This window comes from Peromyscus maniculatus, chromosome 12 (assembly GCF_049852395.1).
Source record: "Peromyscus maniculatus bairdii isolate BWxNUB_F1_BW_parent chromosome 12, HU_Pman_BW_mat_3.1, whole genome shotgun sequence".
NCBI lineage: Eukaryota > Metazoa > Chordata > Mammalia > Rodentia > Cricetidae > Peromyscus > Peromyscus maniculatus.
This window is the reverse complement of record NC_134863.1, coordinates 81,160,748-81,182,391: the sequence shown is the minus strand read 5'-3', so window position 1 is coordinate 81,182,391 and position 21,644 is coordinate 81,160,748. Positions and strand designations below refer to the sequence as shown.

Here is a 21,644-nt window from a genome sequence, read left to right as displayed (position 1 = left end):
GGAGCACACTTAACCCCTGATGGTTTCTGGAACCACTTGGTTACCAGGCTCTCACATCGTGTGTGTGTGTGTGTGTGTGTGTGTGTGTGTGTGTGTGTGTGTGTGTGTGTACCCAAAGAGGCCAGAAGGGGTCATCAGATCCCCTGGAGCTAGTCCCAGGCCGCTGGTAGCTGCCTGATGTGGGTACTGAAAACCTAGTTCAGGTCCTAATCACTCTCTCTAGTTCCCAAATCATGGTTCTTGAACCCACATATTTCATTAGGCATGTGTGAAGAAACAAACCACAGTGTAAACAACTGAACTCTGGAACAACTACACTTTAGTCAAGTTGACAATGCTGGAGACATCTGATCTAACGTGGCCTCTGCACCCTTCTGCCACAGATTTTCCTTTCCCGGAGTCCGGGTGATTCTCTGATATTGTCACTGTCTCTTTAATCCCCTCTCATCAGTTCAGTCACTGATGTTTTGAAGTGTGTAGTCCTTCCCTGTTCTGCTTTAGTTAAATATTCCCCATTCTGTATTTATCTTACGCTTGCAGTTCTGTCGACACAGCACGGATGCTGCGACCTTACTAGGCAGCGTGTCTGCATGGATCACATCCACTGTCCCCACTAGCGATGGTCATTTCGATCAGCTGACTGGGTAGCACCCGGCTCTCAACGGTGCTATCGTTGTATGCTTGCAAACAATAAGCATTATGTGGGGCCACTCAACACCACGCACCTTTCCTTGTCCTCACATGAAGACCCCCTTAGGTGTGGTACCCTATGGCCATCCTAACTCTCTACCATGACGATACACAGTAACAGTCCTACAATATCTTTGGGAGGGACCTGGTATGGTGAAATGAGTGATGTGATTTAGATACACACCGGAACTGAAAACAGCATGATGGACAGATGTGATCCACACAGAAAATACCCGCCATGTTAGCGCATGCTGAAACACTTCTACGTAACTCTACTTCCGTATGCCAGGCCAGGACACACGAAGAAGTCTCTATGCAGATCCAGATCTCACTCAACAAATTTTCACTGTCCCCTGCACTCACAATCTGAACATGGGATGCATGTTCCGAGGATTCCCCAGCTCTCAGAACCAAACACATAAGACACAGGAGTCCCTTGACAGGTGCAGGGTTCAGACCATGAGGGCTCTTCGTATTTTGCAGTGAAATACTGTTCGAGACCTTGCACATGTACACTTAGACAGAATTTCAAATAAATAGGGACACTAACTTGCAGTTCTCCTTCCCACCATCCACCTGGGTTCTTTTTTCGGATCAAAATCAGCTGACCGGGAGCCAGGGTGAGTTGTTCAGGACCAGTAGCGATGTAGGAAGCAATAACCTGGGCAATTTCTGAAAAACAAGATCAAATGTTGCAGTGCACCGTTGAGTGCGGTGAAGGAATTCCTAAGACTACACAGCAGTTTCCCAGGATCAGAGAGCAAGAGCATGGGAATCAGCATACTGGCTGGTTCCTACTCTACTGGGGGGGGGGGGGGGGACTCTGAATCCGGACACCTGGGTTTGGCCTTTCCACTCAGCTCAGCCTTCTTTGGGCTCCTCACTGTCTCATGACTCACCAGCTCCCTGCCATGAAGTCCCATCCTGCCTGTTCTCTGCTTCTTGTCAGAGTCTCCCATAGTTACTATGGACCCTGATGAAGGGCCAGGTCCCTGCTCCTCCAGCTCTGTGAATCTGAGGATGCTTCCCTCCTGGATACTAACAGGAGAAGTTCGATTTTCCTCAGAAACCCACAGGAGCCAGGCTGCAGCTCACGTACACACGGCTTAGGACTGTCTGTCACCCCATCAACAGTCACATCAGCCATGGCTCATAGTCTAGAGGCGACCCGTGAGTTTCTGGTTTGAAATCACGGAACCATGAGCTTAACTTCTTTTTATTCCAGGTTACAGGAGGAACATAGAGTTATGAGAATAAAAAAGAGTAATTCAGTATAGAAATAAAAAACGTCCACAGCTCTATAGCTTTCCTGAATCTTGACGATCTAGGGAGACCCCCAGCAGGAGCCCTGCCCAGACTGTGGCGCTGCTGAGCCTACAGCTTCCCGAACTCTGGAGTGATCCAGAGCAAACGGTTTCCTCCTCTACACCTCCCCACCTCAGTGAACCTGAAGAGCAGAACGGACAGAAGGAAGGAAGAAGGACGGCAAGAAAGGAGTGTGCAGGGTAGAGAGACGGAAGGGAAGGGGGTGGGGAGGCCCCAAGTTCTGCCATGTCCTACTGTCCTGCTGCGTCTAGGGTGGGAATAAGACCCTGCCCCTCAACAAGGCCCATCACTCTGCCCTGCAGTCGGAGGCTGGCCAATGACAGGAGGGGCTGCTCGGTGCTTCAGAAAACCCAGGCAGGCAAAGGCTTGGTGCCCAGCTCACAGCTAGCCTGGCTCCCAGAGAGCTTGAGCAGGGAATCTGTGGGGACGGGGCCACTCCTCTGGCATGCCAAGGACAAGTGCTAGATCCCGAGTTTTTGGTTTGGAGACGGTCCCAATCAGCGTCCTATTTGGCTTCAGCCGCCTCTGCTCCTCAAAGGCCCTGGCACACGGGCCGGCAATCTGCCCCAGCATTCTGAAGAGCCCCTGTCCCCAAGCAGCTTGCTAGTTCCAGGGTAAAGTGAGGCCCACCTGAGCACTGTCTGGACCCTCTGGAGTGACAAATGTTGATTGGGATCCCGCCGTGTGCTCTGACTAAAATCCTCTTTCCCTGGCTACATGCACGGGAGCTGAGCACGCAGCCCCTCCAGCACACGAGGGCCCGTTCAGACCTATAACTTCCTAAGGATCTGACAGCAAGATAACACCAGCGGCCTCAACCGGGAGCAGGGCCACACAACCCTGTCGTTCCGCAGCCGCCTCCTTCTCCTTCATCCCACTATTAATAGAACAGGTGGTTTTGCTTAAATACACTAAAAATTTGGCTTCTGAGGCCCGACTATCATTTTGTACCTTCAGTGTTTGCGTGGGGAGAACCACCCGACTCTAAGTTGATGAAACCCATCATGGGACAACGTCTGCTGCCACTCTGTTTGCCATTGCTGGTACCACTGGGGCTTCATGTGCCACAGGAGTCAGCAAGGGCTTTCCAAACTCAATGAGATGATGCCCCCAGAGCGGCTGACCCTGCAGTCTGACGGCTCCCTACACATCAGCTTCCCACCATCCTGCCTGGGAAAGTCTCTGCTGCCCACATTTCAGCAACAGCCACACTTCACAGCCATGTACACTTCATTAACAGGGAAGGGTCTACCCACGCACTGTCAGGGAAGACTCCTCTGCCTCTACTTTAGACTTCTGGCTGTAATAAACAAAGGTTGGGAACTCTATCAACTACACTCATTCACACTGAAACAGGCATCGGGGTTTGTAACTTACCGGGTTTTTTTCCTAAGCTCCCGGCTTTCCCAGCAGTTCCAGAGCCCTTAAAACAGAGCAGAAGGTCTCATTTGCATGCTGAAGAGTCTTTAAAAAAACCGTGCAACTTAAAAAAATAATAATACAAACCCACCAGAGCACCTAAATCCCTCATTTCATTCTTGGGAAACATGGAAAAACATCTGACAGTATATCGGGGTAACGAGTGGAAACAGGCACCCTCAAACAGGTGGCCTTTACTCTGTGAGAGAGCAAATGGGTGGTCCTGCAAGCCAGGAGGCTGAGGATCCGGCTACATGCAGTACAGGCACATTCTGGATCTGGGCAATCTAACGGAAGGCCCCATGACAGCAGGACTACTGTCCCCTCTCAGCTCGCTCTGCCGCCACATGGCTAGCCAGCAAACAGTTCATAGTTAGAGCCCAGAGGCTACAGTAGACACCTGAGTCTACCACCCAGATATCTCACTCTATATATTTACACTAGAATTTTCTTTAAGACGAAACCCGCATGGGGGGGGGGGATGGATTCCACCCTTCCCCCTCACTTCTCTCTCCAGTTTCACACTGAGCACTGACATTTCTCTCTATGCTGGAAGCACAATCGTAAAGCAAACCATGTTTTCTTCCAACTACTGAGTGTTCCAGAAACACTCTGGGGTTGAATTCCTCCCGGATAGCCATGGAACTTTAACCAGCTGAGTCAGCCAGCAGAGACCATGAGAGCCAGGACAGGGGCCAGAATGCAGTCTGAGTGACAAAGTGCTCTATTGTCAATTAATGCTCCCCCTTGAGTGCCTACCCTTGTAGTAAATTAAGCATTTCAATGGAAATAAAGTGAAGGGTTTAATAAACCAAGTCGGTCACTGTAAAGATAAAAATGTGCATCATGTCTATGAAGAACACAGTTTATCATTGCTGCTGTATTTCACTGAAATCGAATGACCACTGAAGAGGAGCAGCTTGAAATAAATTTTACTCTAATTAGTGAGCTTTAATTAACGAGCACAATTATAAACTATCAATTTTCTTGCTATTTTTTTGGCTGAATATCAAATAAGAACAGCAGTGAAAAGAGAGACTGTATCTACTTCCCATACGTGGGCCTGTAGTAACCCCATGTTCCCAGCTGACACGGGGTGGCCACGGGTCAGGTGGCCCCAGCGGCCCCCCCCTCCAGAAGCTGCAGGCAGCGGGGGATGAAGGCCCCATGGGTCCAGCCTGGTGTCACCACCAGAGCGTACTGTTTCCTTTTAAGTTTGTAGGAAGCTTTGCCCTCACACTGAACTTTGTATTGTTATTGTCATTTGAATGCATTTGATTTAAAAATCTTAACGGATAGTTATTCCACAGTCAATAATTAAATAACTGAAGATGGTGTGAAGAACCGCCCCCCCCCCAGGTCAGTTGGCCTTTAAAAGCCAGCACATGTTGTTCATATTGAAGGGCTTCAGATGCTTTTAGATAGAAAGGGATAATTTATAAAAATATTGTGTTAGAAATAGCTTTTACATTTTCAGTATAACAGCTTATTTTTATTGTTACTTAAATATGTATGAAAGCTCTCTCTATATATATTATATATAATATATATAAAACACATATATAAACACACACACAGAAAACTTAGGTGAAATTTCAATGAATAAAATTTTAAAAAAGTTTAGATGTAAACCAATGGTTTTGGATTTTACCTGTTCCAAAAGGTAACCTCACTTTAAGGATTTTCGTGTCTGATGGCAAGAACTGAACCCCTGAAATGTCATCTGCATAATCTAAGGACAACTTGCTGGCCCAGGGGGGGTTGGACTTTCCCTTGCTAGGTCTATGGAGTCCAACAGGCCAGCTGTCTTACAAGGGAAAATGATTTCTTCCCAGCTTTTTCTGCCAAGTTCTGTACGGGTGGGCAGACTTACACAAACACCCAGAATTTAGCAAGCTGCTCTCAATACCACAGCAAGCATAAATCTCCCCCCGAAGAGCAGTAACTCAGATTTCTTTAAAGCACCTCGAGTCATTCCTGGGGTGAGAAGGTCACTGGCAATGCACAGCAGCAAGTGACAAGGCCCATGCTCACCACGGCCACTAGGGACACAAGGGCCCACAGAGGAAGCCCATGTGCACTCCGTCTGGGGGGTAAGGGACAGTGGGCGTCTTGTCCACTCACTGTCTCAGTGACACAGCTCTACAGCTCCTGCCAGCTCTTCTCTCCCTGTGCCTAGGCGATGTGAGGGGAAAGAAAACAACTATGGATTTACTGTCCTTAAAAAAAAAAAAGGTTCATTCCTGTCGGCCTGTTTCTATGGGTCTGTTAAATGGCTATGATTATACCACGACACTCCCTTAACTTGAACTTGGCCACTCTAAAGTCCCCCAACCCCAGCCATTTCATTAAGTTTGCACCGACTCGAGACCACATCCTATGCAATCAGATATGGAAGGAGGCATTTTCGCCCTGTAAGGATAGTGGCAATGCCCCGAACATACCAAACTCTTGGAACTTAATGTCTTTGTACTGTGAGGCAAAAACCAGATGTGAACCGGAACGCCTTCATTTACACAGGCAAAGAACCAATGGCCAACAAGAACTAGTGAAGCCAGTGTACTCAGATCATAAATTGGTTACGTGTAGGAATACGACCCACACTGACCACTGGAGAGAGATGAGAGCCCCCAGTGCAGCCTCTGCACGGGGAGGAAGCCCGAGCTGGCCCCACAGTACCAAAGGACATGGTCAGACACGTCAGTTACCGTTGCAATCCAGGACTCAGCAGAACCCCACACAGAGTTCCGCTGGCAAACACCAACCCCCGCCGAGAGAACCACACACACAGAGGGAGAGGAGACAGTTCATGTGGGTTTACCTCTGAGTCTTTAAGCCTCACATAGTTAGAAGGGAAGACTCCGGACTTGTCGCCCACCGTTCCTGTCCACCAGTCACCATCTTTCTTGGTAACCAAAATCACATCCCCTTGCTGAAAGGTTAAATCTCCTTGCTCAGAACTCTCGTAAGTGTACATGGCAATAAATTCTGGAGAAATATTGAGATACGGAGAGAGCTTGATTGTTTAAAGACATCCCAGACAGCTTTGCAAAGGCAAGTTTATGATTCAGGAAGTCAGGGTGAAATCCGTCCAGGAGACACTCGCCACAGGTCAAAACCCAGGGCTGCGCCATTCCTGGGTTCCATGTTCACCATTGCACAGAGATGCAGCGCATCCAGGGAGGGGCTGCTGTGGGGGTCCAGCCACGGAACACAGAGCAAACGCTCCGCACATCTCCTGACTGAACATCGAGAACCATCTAGGGTTGACTTGACATACATCACCTCTTTAGATGAAAAACCGCTTCCACCTTCAGCTTTAGTTAACATCCGAGTGTCTACTTTGTGCTATGTACAGGGTAGGATGTGTTCTCATGCAGGCTCTTGGTATGCAAATATCTGTATTTCAGTTTTGAGGGAGCATGTAGCAGTTTTAGAGGACTTTCAAATACAGTTCATACTTTCTGTCAATCAAAGGATACACCTTTCACTATTTAAGTGCCCGAGTGAACACCTGAGACACAGTACCGTGTATATAAACGGTAGGGGCTGTTTAAGAGCCAAAGAGTAGGCCTTTGGTTATGGTTGGACATCTGCTTGCCACTCAAGTTGCATAAGCGGGTACAGGGATTGATGACAAACACATCTCCCCAGCCCAAGAAAATAACCAATCCTTTCTAACAAGCTTATCAGAAATAGTACTCATGTGATTTAGTCCCAAGGACTAAGAGCTGGTATTCTCTAGGGACTCCAGCTGGAGAGGTGCACATTCCACAGGGACATCTCCCTTAACTCTACGTAGAAGTCTGCTTTGCTTTGCTTGGACCCCAAGGCTCAGAACAAAGTCATAATCAAGATCACTGGACACAAAATCCCAGACGTTAATACAGAATATTTACAGGAGGAGGCATATGTTTCTTATTTCTAAGTTTTATCCACTTTGTCCTAGGCCTTTACACATTTTTAAAAAGTAATAAAACCCAAGCCTTTCAGAAGGCTTACTCTCGGGACAAACTGTATTGTTACATTGTAACGTATCTTACATGAGGCTCTCAGGACAGACTCTATTGTTACATTGTAACATATCTTACATGCGCTAATCCCCTCTCAGGGCAGAGCGTAAGGCTGGTTAGCAAGCAGAACTTTGCATAGAGATCTCCATGGACAACCTGACATTTACTTTGCGTGTGGCTCATGTGTGGAAATAAGATGACAAGGTGCAGGAGTCAGTTTTCCCGTCCACCGTTAGGGTTCTGGCTTTGGGGATCACAGTCAGGCTATCTATCAGGCGTGGCTGCAAGCGGCTCCTCCCCGGGCTAACACGAGGAGCTTTGTCCTAATGAAAACTGAAATAAGTATACGGAACCAAAGCCCTCAAGTCTGAGCTAAACAGACATCCCTAACCACAAGGGGTCTCCCTCAAATGCAGGTGACCAGTGACCTGTGCTGAAGCCAGCACTGACTGCTAGACCCACAGCTGACACAGATGTGTCACCCAAATGTCCTTGGGAAAACAAGACCCTGTCTCTGGTCCTCCATGCTGGTAACAGGAAGCTCCACAGTTAACAGAAACAGTACCACACCCGCAGACATCAAGGCTCTAGCAGGGCACCTCCTTTCACTCACCATCGTTTGAGCTCTCAGTATTCCGGACACTGACTGGTCATGTCTGCCCCCTTTTACCACGCATCCCCACCCGACAGGAGTCTTGGCATTCCACACATTTCCTGGATTATTCAATATATAAATCACCTTCTTTAAATTCATTTAAAATGTTGGAGTATCCATCAAAATGTTTAGGAAACTCAGAAATGGGACCGCTAGCCAAGCGCAGTAATTCAAAACGTAAGGGGCCTGCGAGGACTGAGAGCTTCCTATGCCTCGCCCCACCCTGCACAAGGCTGTGGGAAAGCCAGACTCCAGGAGAGAATTCGGAGGGCTCCCTGCAGGCTCCCCTTTCAGGAGACACTTAAGAGAGGGGCACAGGCCAGTGCCAAGCCACTACTTCGATCTATCCAAATGGATACTCTACTGAAGACTACTTTATAGTTTAAATTAGATGATGTTTAATGTATTATTAACAAGGGGCTCATTAATCTGTAAATAGCCTTTCTCAGAATTTCTAATGCCAATATTCTCCTACAAGCTCTCCTTCCGTGAGACCAGCAATCTTTCCTGGTTTTTCTAATGCCCAACTCATTTACAACCGACCGCTACCACCTAAGAACGGACTCTGCCTCTATTCTGCTGCCTGACGTTCCGAGTGTGGGTCAGCTGTGACCTATTTATTAAGACCTCAAGTGTAGCTGTCTCTGTACGTGTTCCTTCCACACTGCCATCCCATGAGAACAATCATGCTCTAAGTGGCTCTCTCAGGCAGCAAGAACACGAGGCCAAGCAGGCAGGAGCAGACATTTACTGGCCTTCATTCTAAAAGCTTTACACATTTTACCTCATAATCCTCGTAACAAGCTCCTTGGAAAAGGGTGGTTATTATGCCCACTTCACAGATGAAGTTGAGGCATGGCCGAAATCATGTAATTACTATGAGAGAGCCAGAATATGAATTCTCCCTCTCTAGGGAGACCTGTTGACTGACGCATAATACACTGAAGTTTTTGCTATTGTTGTTTTGGGGAAAAGGTAAAATTTGCTTTTAATTAGACTGAAGGCATATTACATTGAAAAAGAGATTTTCGCCTTGTTCTAATAGTGCTAAAATAATTATTAAGAAAATGTGAATGTGTAAAGATGATTATTCTAATGGAGTTCACATAATAATAAATATATATCCACATGAAAATAAATAATAGTTATGTGGAAAACGTTGGATTTTTTTTAGCAGTGATGAGGTTTTATAACCATGCCTATAAACGACACAGCAATCGTTTTTAAGCGTCTTCTGAAGAACGGACTACTGTTCCTGGGAGCCGGAGCTGGCACTGACTCTTCACTTGTGCTGCTTCTGTTGAAGCGATTATTCCAAGAACTCGACTTTCCATTGGCACAGTTTCTAAGGGAGGCAACAATTTTACTGTAGTGCGGGAAGAACCCTCTGTCACCACCTAATGTGTTCCAGACACCTGTGAAAAGTCGCCACACACCTCTGCTGACAGCTGTAACTACAGATCTGCTCATGGCCACGCAGAGGCTTAACTCAGGTGGCCCGGTCAGCCAGCACCCGGTAAGGAAGAATGGAAAAGACTAGTGAGGCCTCAGTTATGTACATCTGGGTCATTTTTAAAACGTTTAGATAATACCTCCTTCCACAGCCTGGCATATAATATCCAGGACTGTCATGTAACAAAGATCAGAGGAGAAAAAGCAGTAATTATTTGTGTAATAAATATTGAAAATGAGTATTTCAGGCCTAAATAATCTAGCTTGGTCACTCACCCAGAGCAGAGAGAAGCGATCTCCTGCCTCAGCAGGGTGTCCTCATGACACTCATGGTGTTCTGAATGCTTCACTGGACTGTGCAGTCAGTTTTAAAGCATACAATTATCCATGTAAGTCAGACAAGAGGACTACACAGGGACGCAAGGCCAGGACTGACTTATACTCGGAACTGGAGCCTTAGTGAATGCACTGGGCTTCTCTCGCTGCCAGGAGAGTAACGAGACTCCAGCTCTGGATGACCAGTGCTTCTAGCACTATTCTGAAAGGACTTCATAAAGCAGTTTATGTAAAGAGTTCAGCCTCTGCTTTACCTCAGGAGGTGGACCAGAAACATACGGCCTATTTAAGTGTGAGTCCAGTCACTGTGATCATTTACAGTCTGCACTGAATAATGCGCTCAGCCTCCCCAAGAGCTCAACGTACCCCGGTCCTCACCTTCTCCAGGAGCGGCTGGCTTGGCTGCCGGAGAAGCCACTCTCTTTAGGGTAGCAGGACTTTCAGAAGGGCCAGGATCGATGCTGTGAGGGATGAAGAGAGAAGTTTAACTCTCACCTGAGAATGCCAAATGACAGTGGGACACTTTCTCTTTGAAAGCTAAGCAAGCAAGCAAACAAAAACCAAAAACCAAAACAACAAAAACCCACAGCTGCAGCAGTCACCAGAGCTGGGTTAGGGTACAGTGAGGGCACTATAGAGGCATGAACGACCAAGCTCACACCAATGCTTCCCCGTTCACTACACAGGACACAAGCTCACACCAATGCTTCCCCGTTCACTACACAGGACACAAGCTCACACCAATGCTTCCCCGTTCACTACACAGGACACAAGCTCACACCAATGCTTCCCCGTTCACTACACAGGACACAAGCTCACACCAATGCTTCCCCGTTCACTACACAGGACACACAAGCTCACACCAATGCTTCCCCGTTCACTACACGGTACACACAAGCTCAATGCCAGTCTTTGCAGAGCTGACTAGCAGATGTCCCGGGGTATTCCTGCTAGTGGTATCCTCTTACAACTCCCGGCCGGTTTTGGATGTCCTCATATGTTGGAATAATCAATAACAACCGTGTGGGTTCTATGTCACATACAGACACTCATGAAGAAGCCATTCATTCATTCTTCTAGTTATTTCCCCGCATGCCTTGATCTTAAGTGTTTGCATGTATTTGGTAGTGTACTGGGTACTAAGCAGAAAGAGTCATAATTCCCAAACAGTTCAGGGATTCTTAACAAGTCAATGCAGGACATGAACACAGGCTTCCCTGCCAGAGGAAAAGAGCGGCTCACGAACATAAGCTCCCTTTCTGTCCTTCACACACACAGGCTAACTCTGCAAGAGACAGTCACCCTGCAGCTCCCACCAGGGAACCCAACTGGCACAAACAACAGATCTAACACGGCTTGCATCACAGAGACGCAGATCAACACAGTACCTTGTAGCTTTCCTGACGGGCCCTGAAATGAGTTTCACGTAGGACTTGGGGAACCACCCCTTGTGACCTTGAACTTCTCCGAACCACCACATGTCTTGCTGTTCCAGGACGGTGATGACGTCGTTTTTGTTGAAGTTCAGGTGGTTGTCTTTCTTGGCTCTCCACGGGTAGAGGGCTTGAGCTTGCAGCCCCTCCACCTTCTCACCCTTGTGTGGAACGACATGAAGGACCCGTGATCACACTGCAGTTCACCAACCAGACAGAGGTGCGCACAGCGCTCACAGCCACAGAGGACACTGCCTCAGAGGTGCGCACAGCGCTCACACAGCCACAGAGGACACTGCCTCCGCCCGCCCGCCCGCCCGCCCGAGTGCCAGGCCCCTCGTGGCTTCTCAGCAACCGTGCATTTCAGACGTGGAGACAAGAACCTGCCGGCTGGCCGCCGCCAGACCCCCACCCAGCCATGCTTCTTCAGCTGCAGTAGCTCTGCATCTTTTGTATTTCACTGTGATGGGGCAGACATTTTAGGAGTCACATGCAACCAGGCCGTGCACTGGACTGTGCTTGGTTTATTTCCCATAATTCCAGACAGCTAGGATTAGAAGGATGAAGGAAACATCTCTTCTGCTCTCTGCACATAGTTTGGACAAAACATTTTATTAACCTTAAAGTGGAATGAGAATATCCTCTAGTGAGGAACTTAGTGTACAAGGAGGAGACAGAAACAGCTAAGCGTGTCATCTGGAGGAGTGAAATGCACTACGCGGACGCAGACATTCTCCTGCGTCGCTGCAGGGTCAGAGAGGCGGGAAGGACAGAGCCCGCCTTGGGCCACCAGAGACAATTTCACAGGGGAAGCGGCCTTTGAGCCAGGCCTTGAGGCGGCATGTGGAGTGCGCTGGGAGGGGTCCAGGAGAAGCAGCAGGACCCGGGGCTGTGGGCAGCCTCTGCTCCCGGAGGGGAGGAGCAGGAGACAAGGCTGCAAAGGCAGGGGAGGCACTTAGTATCTGTTTAAATCACTGTGGTCACTTAAAGAAATAAGACAAGTCCCACTTCCGTTATCCACGTAAACGGATAAGGAGCAAAAGTTAATGCACCAGGAGAGGTGGCCCGGAGCCCCCCGAGCGGGACTAAAGTGATCTTTAGTTCCGTGTTCGGATCTGCTCAGTAGCTCCCGTGAGTGTGTCTGTGACCTCTAACCCTTGCTCTGCGTGGATGCTGACCTCCCTAACCCGAAACATTGGCTTTCTCCCATTTCAGCCCCCAGGTCACTATTCTCCACCCCGTTTCCCTCCTTGCTCACTGATCCAGTGCTTCTCCCTTGCTAATCCTCTCAAGTACCTCATGGACTTCCAGGCCAGAATGGAAGGGAAGCCGTTGGCTGGGCGCCTTTACAAAAGTCTGGGACGTCTCCCCTGACACTCTTTCCCTACGTTAGGTTCCTGAACCAGCCCGAGGTCAGATAAGACTGTGACCCGGGCTTGAATCCCAGGTCTGCCACTTACTGACTCTGTGACACTCAGGCCATCGGTAGGTTTCTCCAAGCCTCAGCTTCCATATCTACCAAGGAGACGGCACTCCTCTAGGGCTGTTATAAAGTTCAGAGAGACCCGAGCTGAGCCTGTGCTGGGACTCCCAACAGTCGGGTGGCTACAGTACACAGTCCCGAGTCCGGAGCTGGGCAGGATTTATTGCTAGGGAATGGTGAGCTCCGTTCACAGGGGGCCCGCACTCTTCCCTGGGCAATTCCTAGTCTCCGCTGAGCGGCTCCACTCGGCATGCCCGGAGCCTGCCCCTCACTGTCACTGACTGACCACGCCCCTGTGTCCTCTCTGCTCCACACCGCACAAACCCAGAGTTCTCATGGCTCAACTTCCTCTCGCCTCCCTGCACCCTGGATGATTTTACCTTTCCTTCAGTCACCAAGAGATGGACTCTACTGTCCACGATGGGCTCTTCCCGGCCCGAAGCAGTCTCTGATAACACGACCACCTCAGCCTTCCCCGAGTTCTAGAACTCACTCTCGCCCCCATGGCTCTTACTCACACCCCGCCCACAGGGCCTCCGTGGTCACGGACACCGGCAGGACGGGCTTCCGAGCGAGCGTGGGCAGGCGTCCTTCCCACCCGGGCAGCGTGCTCTCCGGCACTCGCTGCTTTCTCTGTCCGCTGTCCCCGGCGGCCTCCTTTCCCCTGGGGCATCATGCTTGCTCCAGGACAGCTCGCACCCTCCTCCCCTGCCCACCTCCTCACCCTCGGCTGCTCTCACTAGATTCTTCTCTCCCTCCTCGGCTGGCTCCCCCCCACCTCTGCCACCGACCTTGCCCTGGACACAGGAACTCAGCGGCTCTAGGCTTTCACACTAAGTGCCCCGTGAGCATGGCCGCTCAGCAGCTCCGGTCTTCTTGTACACCACTGCGCCCCCCCTCCCGGATCTGCCTGCCGTCTCTTCCAATTTAAGCACTTCCAGAAGAGAAACTCCCTGCGATCTCCTGGGGCCTCCCAGATGGGCATGTGCCATTTGATTGATTAATTTCATTCCTTCATCATGATTACATTAACCTAGAGAGAAATGTTCACAACAACAACAAGCCCTGTGCTTTCAGAAATACTGTTCTTTAGCAGGGCTTCCCTCCCATTAGCCTGAAACTGGTCACCTTTTCCAGTATGGACCACTGGGGTAGCCAAATGGGCTGACCCGGAATGTTCTTTACGTGCACCCTGACTCTCCCCAGGGCAGTGTTGATACCTTTTTAATCGATCAACATTGAAGCTCTGATGCCACTTTTTCAATGAAGCTTCTCGGACGGCTTAAGGCCTCTGACCTCTGAGGATTACAGTCAGTCTCAGGTTCTGAACTAGGTTCGGTCAGCCCACCCGGCTCCACAGGAGGAGACTGCTTTTGAACGCACTGCCAACAGAAGCCTGCTGAACTGCTGGTGGATTAACGCTAGCTGCAGATCACACTCAGTCTTCACACCCTCGCCGACTGCCCTACCTGGCCGAGGACGGGAGATGGGGAGGAGCCGGTGGCCGTGGCTGGTGTAAAGGCCGATCTCTGCCTTAACTGGCCAGCGCTGGGCACGGTGAGAGAAGGCTGAGCTGCCCATGCGTCCCAGTTATCCGTTTCTGGTTTCTCACCGGTGCTGGCGGGCCACCTAGAAGAAAAGCACACGTCAGAAGAGCACTTTCTAGTGGCCTGGCATTACAGGACACCCACCCAAAGAGGGCACCCCAGGTAACAGATCAGCGACATTTATGTGGGCTTCTCTAGTGGAGAAGAGAGAGGATGGGAAAGAGGCTGGGCTCAGGTTTGACTCCACTGCATAGACCAGCAGTGTCCCTCAGGCCGATTAGAACACTGTTCTTTCTCTCAGTCTCGAGCTCTTCTTTAGAACACCCCGATGCTCTGGATAAGTTGTGAGGGTCGCTGGATCAGTCGGCAGGAATCATTCACAAGTACTAACATTACTACGACAGCAGCAGCTGAGTAAGAGGGGTGCTGTACCCGGAGACCTACAGCTTGGCAGCCGGGCCTCAGTCCATGTGTCCACAGCAAACACCCGGTCAGGTGCCCAGAGGCCACAGTGGTCACAGTGGCCTACCTAGCAGGCTAGGTGTCCCATCTCAGGACAGCCCCAATTTTGTGATTTTTATACTTTCAGGTAAGCGCATCTGTTGAGTGTAGATCTGAATGTAATATGCTGTTTCTATCTTTATAAGACCTATAAGCAAATTTGAAAACCAAAGCAACCCCCCCAAGACTGTCCATGTTGATGTTCTGGTTTGGAAAGATGCTTTTATGCACATCAGAGGACTGGTACCCCAGAGTTCTTAAGGAAGGGGCAGTGATCTGGTTCACAGAAGAAACAAAGCCACCAACCAACAACCAAAACGAAACGTGACATCAGGCCTGGCACTAGAGCCTGCCTCACACACACGACGGGAGGTGTGGTGGTGCACACCCATAATCCCAGCATTGGCAGGTGGAGGCCTTGGGAGAAGCTCAAGGTCATGTGATGAGTTTGGGGTTAGCCTGTGCGGCCCTCCGCCTTCCCCCGGCTGCTTCTGTCCTGGGCCACTGCTCCGCTCCTCTTCCCATCTGTTTCACTCGATTGTTCTCTAGAAATGCGCCTTGACCCTCGCCGTCCATGTTGTCTCTTCTAGACGGCTGTTCCACTTGAACAGAAGTCTGAAGCCTTTCCTCCCCACACTCTTGCTGCACTAGTTAGAAACGTTTCTGGACAACGGCACATGTAGGGCGCGGACCTCCAAAAGCAGGTCTCGGCAGTGGCTCCTCTATCATGCGAACCCTCTGCTCACGGGCCGTTTGCCCAATGCCATGTTCTGGCGACTGGGCACGGGCCTTCTCTGCACTGCACATTTGCTCGGGGTCAGCAACGACACAAAGTGTCCACAGAAACCGCTTTCTGTCTTATTCCACACATGACTGACTGCAATTTCTGCTCCTTGCTAACAGAACAGCGTCATTTCCCAGCCTGCAGGAAACAACTGAATATTTTGCTGACTGACACAAACGTCAGCACGGATTATTAGGAAGTTGTATCTGTCCGCTTCTTCTCTAAAATAAAAGATACAGATGGCTTTCTTTTGTACCCTGGTAAACCGCTGTTTGGCAACGGTGTTAAATCGAGTTTGGAGGCCAAGGACCCCAACTTGTCCTTAGGCCAGCCAGGGGAAGGGGTCATGAACACGTGCCTTCTTTCTTTCTCAAGACTCTACAAACTAGAAGAAGGAAGGATGACTGAGTTTGGATTTCAAACCTGTCAAAGACAGCAGCATATTAACACGTACGTGGAACTGAAGTCTGCCCAGTTGTTGGGGGCTGTAGAGGGCTCGGAAGAGGTCACTGGCAAAGGAGCAGGGGTCTCACGCAGAGCCAGTTTGGGGACAGGGGCAGATGTCAGATCGGTCACTGGTTTGGCAGCAGTGGGCACCTCATTTTCTGGAATCTTCTCCGCATAGTTTGCAGGGAACCATCCTGTCTTCCCTTTTAATTCTCCGCCAAGCCACCCCGGCTCTCCAGTCTGGCTCTCGTCCACCTGTGGGAAGTCGCAGCGTTTCACTGAAATGGACAGCCGTCAGCTCTGGGCCCACCGATCACCCCACCACAACAAAGCCCCAAGCCTCTGCCCATGACTGACACACAGCACAGACGCTCTCCATCTAAGTCTCAGGGTCCAGAAAAGGGACAAGGCATGTTCTTACTCTGCTCCCCACCCCTCCAGCTCCTAAGGACAGCCGAGTAAAAGTACCTCAGGCCCTTGGACATTCTGAATTGTGAATTGATCTGACAGGCTTCATCACTCAGGAAGCCATGTAATCATTAAAAATAATTTGACTTAGGTTCATTATTTCAAGCAAACAGTGCAACCAACATAAAGTCAGTATCCCTAAAAAACTCCACTAACCAAGCTTTTTTTTTTTAAGCATATGGACAAGGAGGATAAAAAACAAAAACAACAGCCGTAGCTGGTTTGGCTGGGAAGCAGAGCTGACCCACATGTTCAGCCACTTCAGAGCTCCACGGACACCGGATGAGGAAAGGAAAGAGGCGCCTAGTTACAGCCGTCACCAGTTTTAGTGGGACTATAACTGTCTTTTTACAAATGAAATTTTAAGATCCACGAAATCGCACAGAGAATAGAGCCTTTTGTTTAAAATTTTCAGAGGAACTGTCTACTATGCCGAATGCTTTAACCTCAGTTCTGTCCCCAAAGAGCTATTCAAAATGGCCAAGCCATCTTCCACATCCCTACAGTTACTTCACTAGCTTATGACTAGTGGGGACAGCTCTGGAGGACCACCACAGTCCCGATGAGAAAGCCGCCTGAGGACCGGGGTCCAGTGAGTCCCGTTCTCACCCCTGCACAGTGGCCCGGAGCTGACGCCATCTGGCACCTCACTGGACATTAAGGTGACTTTTCAGAAACCACAGGGACAGGGTAGGTCTAAACAGCAAACCTGAACCAAACCTGGGTCCTTGGAGGGCAGCAGGTGATCTTAACCGCTGAGCCATCTCTCTAGCCTCAAAGAAAATTTTTTTTCCTCCTGAGACAGGGTTTCTCTGTGTAGCCTTGGCTGTCCTGGAACTCACTCTGTAGACCAGGCTGGTCTTGAACTCACAGAGATCCACCTGCCTCTGACTCCTGAGTGCTGGGGTTAAAGGTATGGCCACTACTGCCGGGCTTAAAAAGTAATTCCTTGGCCGGGCGGTGGTGGCGCTCGCCTTTAATCCCAGCACTCGGGAGGCAGAGGCAGGTGGATCTCTGTGAGTTCAAGGCCAGCCTGGGCTACCAAGTGAGTTCCAGGAAAGGCGCAAAGCTACACAAGAGAAACCCTGTCTCGAAAAACAAACAAACAAACAAACAAACAAAAAAGTAATTCCTTAAGGCTGAGAATTCTCCACACAAAAAGGAGGACTCTTGGGTCATGTACAGGATCTCCCGGGGTGCTGGTTTTGCTTTCCAGATGATCACGGCTGCTCACACTCACACAGGTACAAACATGCTTCCCATTCAGCTCCCTTGTCTTCCCTTTCCAGGCATCCCCAGTCACCTCTCTACAGAAGGGTGTGTAATAACTATGATCTTCTAGTTGGATTTACTTTGAGGCTGAACTCAAATGAGGGTTTCTGTGTGCAGCCTTGGCTGTCCTGGAACTCCCTCTGTAGACCAGGCTGGCCCGGAACTCAGAGATCCACCTGCTTCTGCCTCTCAAGTGCAGGGATTAAAGGTGTGTGCTTCTGATAAACCTTTATAACTCTGCCTGGCACACATAAAAGTTTAACAACACAGTTTTGGAAATCCAACTCTGACCTTATGCAATGTTCTCATGTCTGGATTTTGGTCCTGCTACCTAGTTTCGATCTAGTTCACTGAAAACAAGCTTTGGTTGGTTCTCGGCTCCAGAAGCCTGTCTTGAACCCTGGCTCCAGTTAACCTCCTGCCAGATCATCTCCTATAGGGACCCATTTGATATCTGGTTTCTGTCTGTCTGGAACTCTCACTGCCATAAATGCCAACTGCAGGAGATACTGTCATCATGTGTTTAAGGAGCCTTGGGTGGACGTAAAGGAATGAGATCAGAAGTCCAGAGGCAATGTCTGACCCTAAGAAAAGATCCAGTCCTCACCCAGCTATGAAACCACACGTTGTCTGCCACTAGCAAGGGCAGAAACCACGTGCACTTCTAAGCATCCAGAGGGGGCCAGAGGGACCCTGAGCTCAGATTGGCCTTCACCAACAAGAGCTCCCATCTCCAAGGCAAAGACGAAATCAGCCCAGGCTTCACTTACTGCCCTCAACACCGGCGTGCAGTCTCAGGACAGTGACTTACTCTCGTGGGATCGGCTTAGTTTAATGACTACGGTTAAGGTCCAGAGCAGGGAGCAGGAACTCATTCTTAACACTTAGCCGCTTGGAACAAAACAAAAGGGTCAACATGAAAACGAGAGATACTTCTTCTCGGATTTTGAAAACTTTGTCCAAAATGCCAAGCCAATTTTGGAAACACACAAGACTACCATAGATAAAGAGGTTAAGGACATAAATTTGGTACCATGGCAGACTAAGACTTGTACTTTTCACAAAGCACACTCACCCAATGGTAGCTTTTAAGAGGGATTCTTATTCTATTTAACAAATAAGTTTAATCTTACTATAATTTATCTAACCAGCTCTATCCCATTCATCCCAATTTCTTTGGGAATAATTCTGATAGAACATCATGGAATTGAAGCGCAGACCCTAGATTCTACTTACATTTCTGGGATCTGGGCTCAGAGCAGGTGGACAGTACTAACTATTCACTGTCCATCTCACCTGCTGGATGTAAAGACCAGATGTGCACAGTGGTCAGTTCAGATTTAAATCAGTTTGGCTAACGTCTGAATTCTAACGGCTACCTGCACACTGGCCACCGTTTTACTAGGCAGCTTTGGATTTTCTTACATTTCCAACTTGATTCCAGAGGAAGCACTGCTGTCACATTCGGGTCCTGAACGACAATCCTGGCTGTGTGCCAAAGGCTTCACCAGGATGACACTACTGAGAGGTGGAAGAGCCGGCAGGAGATGGGACCCAGTGAAAGAGTGTTAGATTTTGGGGATACAACTTTGAAGAGGGACTGTGGGACTCTGGGTCCATTCCTTGCTCTCTCCTGCCCTGGGGTACATTATCTAACCATCCTTCAAACTCTTCAATTTTTTAACTTAAAAAAATTAACATGTCTATGCGCACATAGGCACACATGCACACTTGTCCTTGGAGGCTAGAAGAGGACATCGGATCCCTTGTAGATCTGATGAGTTACAGGTGGTGAAGAGTTGCCTGCCATGGCTGCTGGGAGCTGAATTTGGGTCTTTGGGAAGAGTAGGGAGCGCTCTTAACTACTGAGCAATTTCTCCAAGTTCTTAACTTACGTTTTTCTAAACCTTGGCTTACAAACGGTAGATTTCCACGCGTCCTTATCTGGGTAACTCTCTCTATGCTGCTCCTTGTCCCCTCCCCCCAATCTTCTCCATCCTACCACCCCATCCCTGATTTACCCTTTCCACTGCCAGCAATCCCCCTGCACCCTATCCCCGACAACACTTTCCTGTCACCTGTATTCTGCTAGCCCCCTCCTCTAAGGCACCCTCGACCCCAGTGATCCGTCTCTAGTTTCCTGGATTCTACAGTTCCTCCAAGTCAGACAAAGCTAAAGTCCCAAGCTAGGATCCACCCATGCAAGAGGACACACAGCATCTGACCTCCTCTCCTGGGCTGCTTTACTCAATACAATTTCCCTAGTTCTATCTGTTTAACCATAATCTTCCTAACTCCACTGTCCGTAGGTCCCACATTTTCACTGTCCGTTCATCAGCTGATGGACATCTAGGTTGATTCTACGGCTCCCATGAATAATATAACAATGAACACGGATGAGCTAAGCATCTCTGTGGAGTAGGATAGAGTCCTGTATATATACGCCCAAGAATGGTATAGCTGGATCATATGGTGGTTCTATTTCTACTACTACTATTATTATTAAATTTGTGCATGGGCATCTTGCCTGCATGTGTAAGGGTATTAAATGTCTCTTCTTTTTTTCTATATAATTTATTTAAACTTATTTTATGTACACTGGTGTGAAGGTGTCAGGTCCCCTGGAACTGGGGTTACAGGTAGTTGTGAGTTGCAATGTGGGTGCTGGGAATTGAACCTGGGTCCTCTGGAAGAGTAGACCATGCTCTTAACCACTGAGCCATCTCTCCAGCCCCTCAAATGTCTTTGCTAAAGCAGGAGCCTGGAGGCTAGGGAATTCTTCCTTTACTACAACTAAGGAAGCCTGCTGAGGTGGCACACAGGAGGATGTGTGAATGCACAAAGCTGACCATGTTACAATACAGCTATCTGAAGCCCATGCTTCGTCAGCTCTGGCCCCACGCCTGTAACTGGATGTGCACACTAGTCTCTCCGTGATGTCAGACCAACTGTGAAAGGAGTTGAACCCAGGGGTTAACATTTTGGAGATCTAAAGAAGGGGGAAGAAAATGCTTTTTATATTAAGTTTTTTTCTCCACAAGTAAAAAAAGAATGCAAACTCTGGCCCCACAGGCATGAGGACCTGAGTTTGGGCACCTGTACTCCACGTAAAAGCAAGGAGTGGTGGCGCATGCCTATAATCCCAGTGCTGGCGAGGAGGAGACAGGCGGTTTCAGCACAAAATGACGAGGTAGCTGGTAACTGTGACAGAAGCCCAGGACTTGGGACGGTTTCCTAAAAATGACTTCGGATTAGTTCTGACAGGACAAAGGGGTGGGGCTAGACCATAGGTTCCCGAGTCCCCAGTGGAAGGACTAGAGAGAATTCTGCACTGTGTATTCAGATTGAAAGTTGCCATCCCGTCTAGGGGCTAAGCAAGGCCGTGATTAAAAAAGGAATGGACGTATGTCTGCAGAGTGCACGCATGTGGAGGTGGACACGGGGGGTGGGGTGAAGAGGGCACGTGCAAGCGGGAGGACAGCTGTGGGGTGGACGCTCTCCTTCCACCTTGCTATGGTGACAGGGATCAGACAGGTCAGGCTCAGGCTCGTGTGCAAGCTCCTTTACACGCTAAGCCACTATGAAATCCCTTGAGCTATTCTGACACACCTGACGCTCCTCTCATCTTGGCACCAGCGTTCAGATGTTCAGCTGGTGCTCGTTCCTCAGATCTTACCAAGTAGAGTTCCTCTCATTGCCTGTCCAGGTGTGTGGGCAACGCATACCAGATGTCAAACTTCACACAGACAGACAGACAGACAGACACACACACACCCAGGGATGGCGACCTCCACATCAGAAAAGAGGCCACTATTGCT

General features: G+C 49.2%; 1 protein-coding gene across 14 annotated transcripts in view; it reads right to left on the bottom strand.

Moving 5' to 3' along the window:
* Itsn1 (intersectin 1) overlaps nt 1–21,644 on the bottom strand; it is a 188,927-nt gene that overhangs the window by 47,097 nt on the left and 120,186 nt on the right. For 11 of the 14 annotated variants that reach the window (XR_013043866.1, XM_076549210.1, XM_076549204.1 and 8 more), the window contains 7 exons: nt 16,094–16,341; nt 14,277–14,436; nt 11,280–11,485; nt 10,270–10,352; nt 6,257–6,423; nt 3,394–3,439; nt 1,241–1,362 (listed from right to left, as the gene is read on the bottom strand). Coding sequence is in view for 10 of the 14 variants with exons in the window: in XM_076549210.1 (XP_076405325.1) it covers nt 1,241–1,362; nt 3,394–3,439; nt 6,257–6,423; nt 10,270–10,352; nt 11,280–11,485; nt 14,277–14,436; nt 16,094–16,341 (1,032 nt within the window). In the remaining 4 variants the exon portion in view is untranslated. The remainder of the gene's footprint in view (nt 1–1,240; nt 1,363–3,393; nt 3,440–6,256; nt 6,424–10,269; nt 10,353–11,279; nt 11,486–14,276; nt 14,437–16,093; nt 16,342–21,644) is intronic. The other 3 variants (XR_013043867.1, XR_013043869.1, XR_013043868.1) reach the window with 1 other exon arrangement.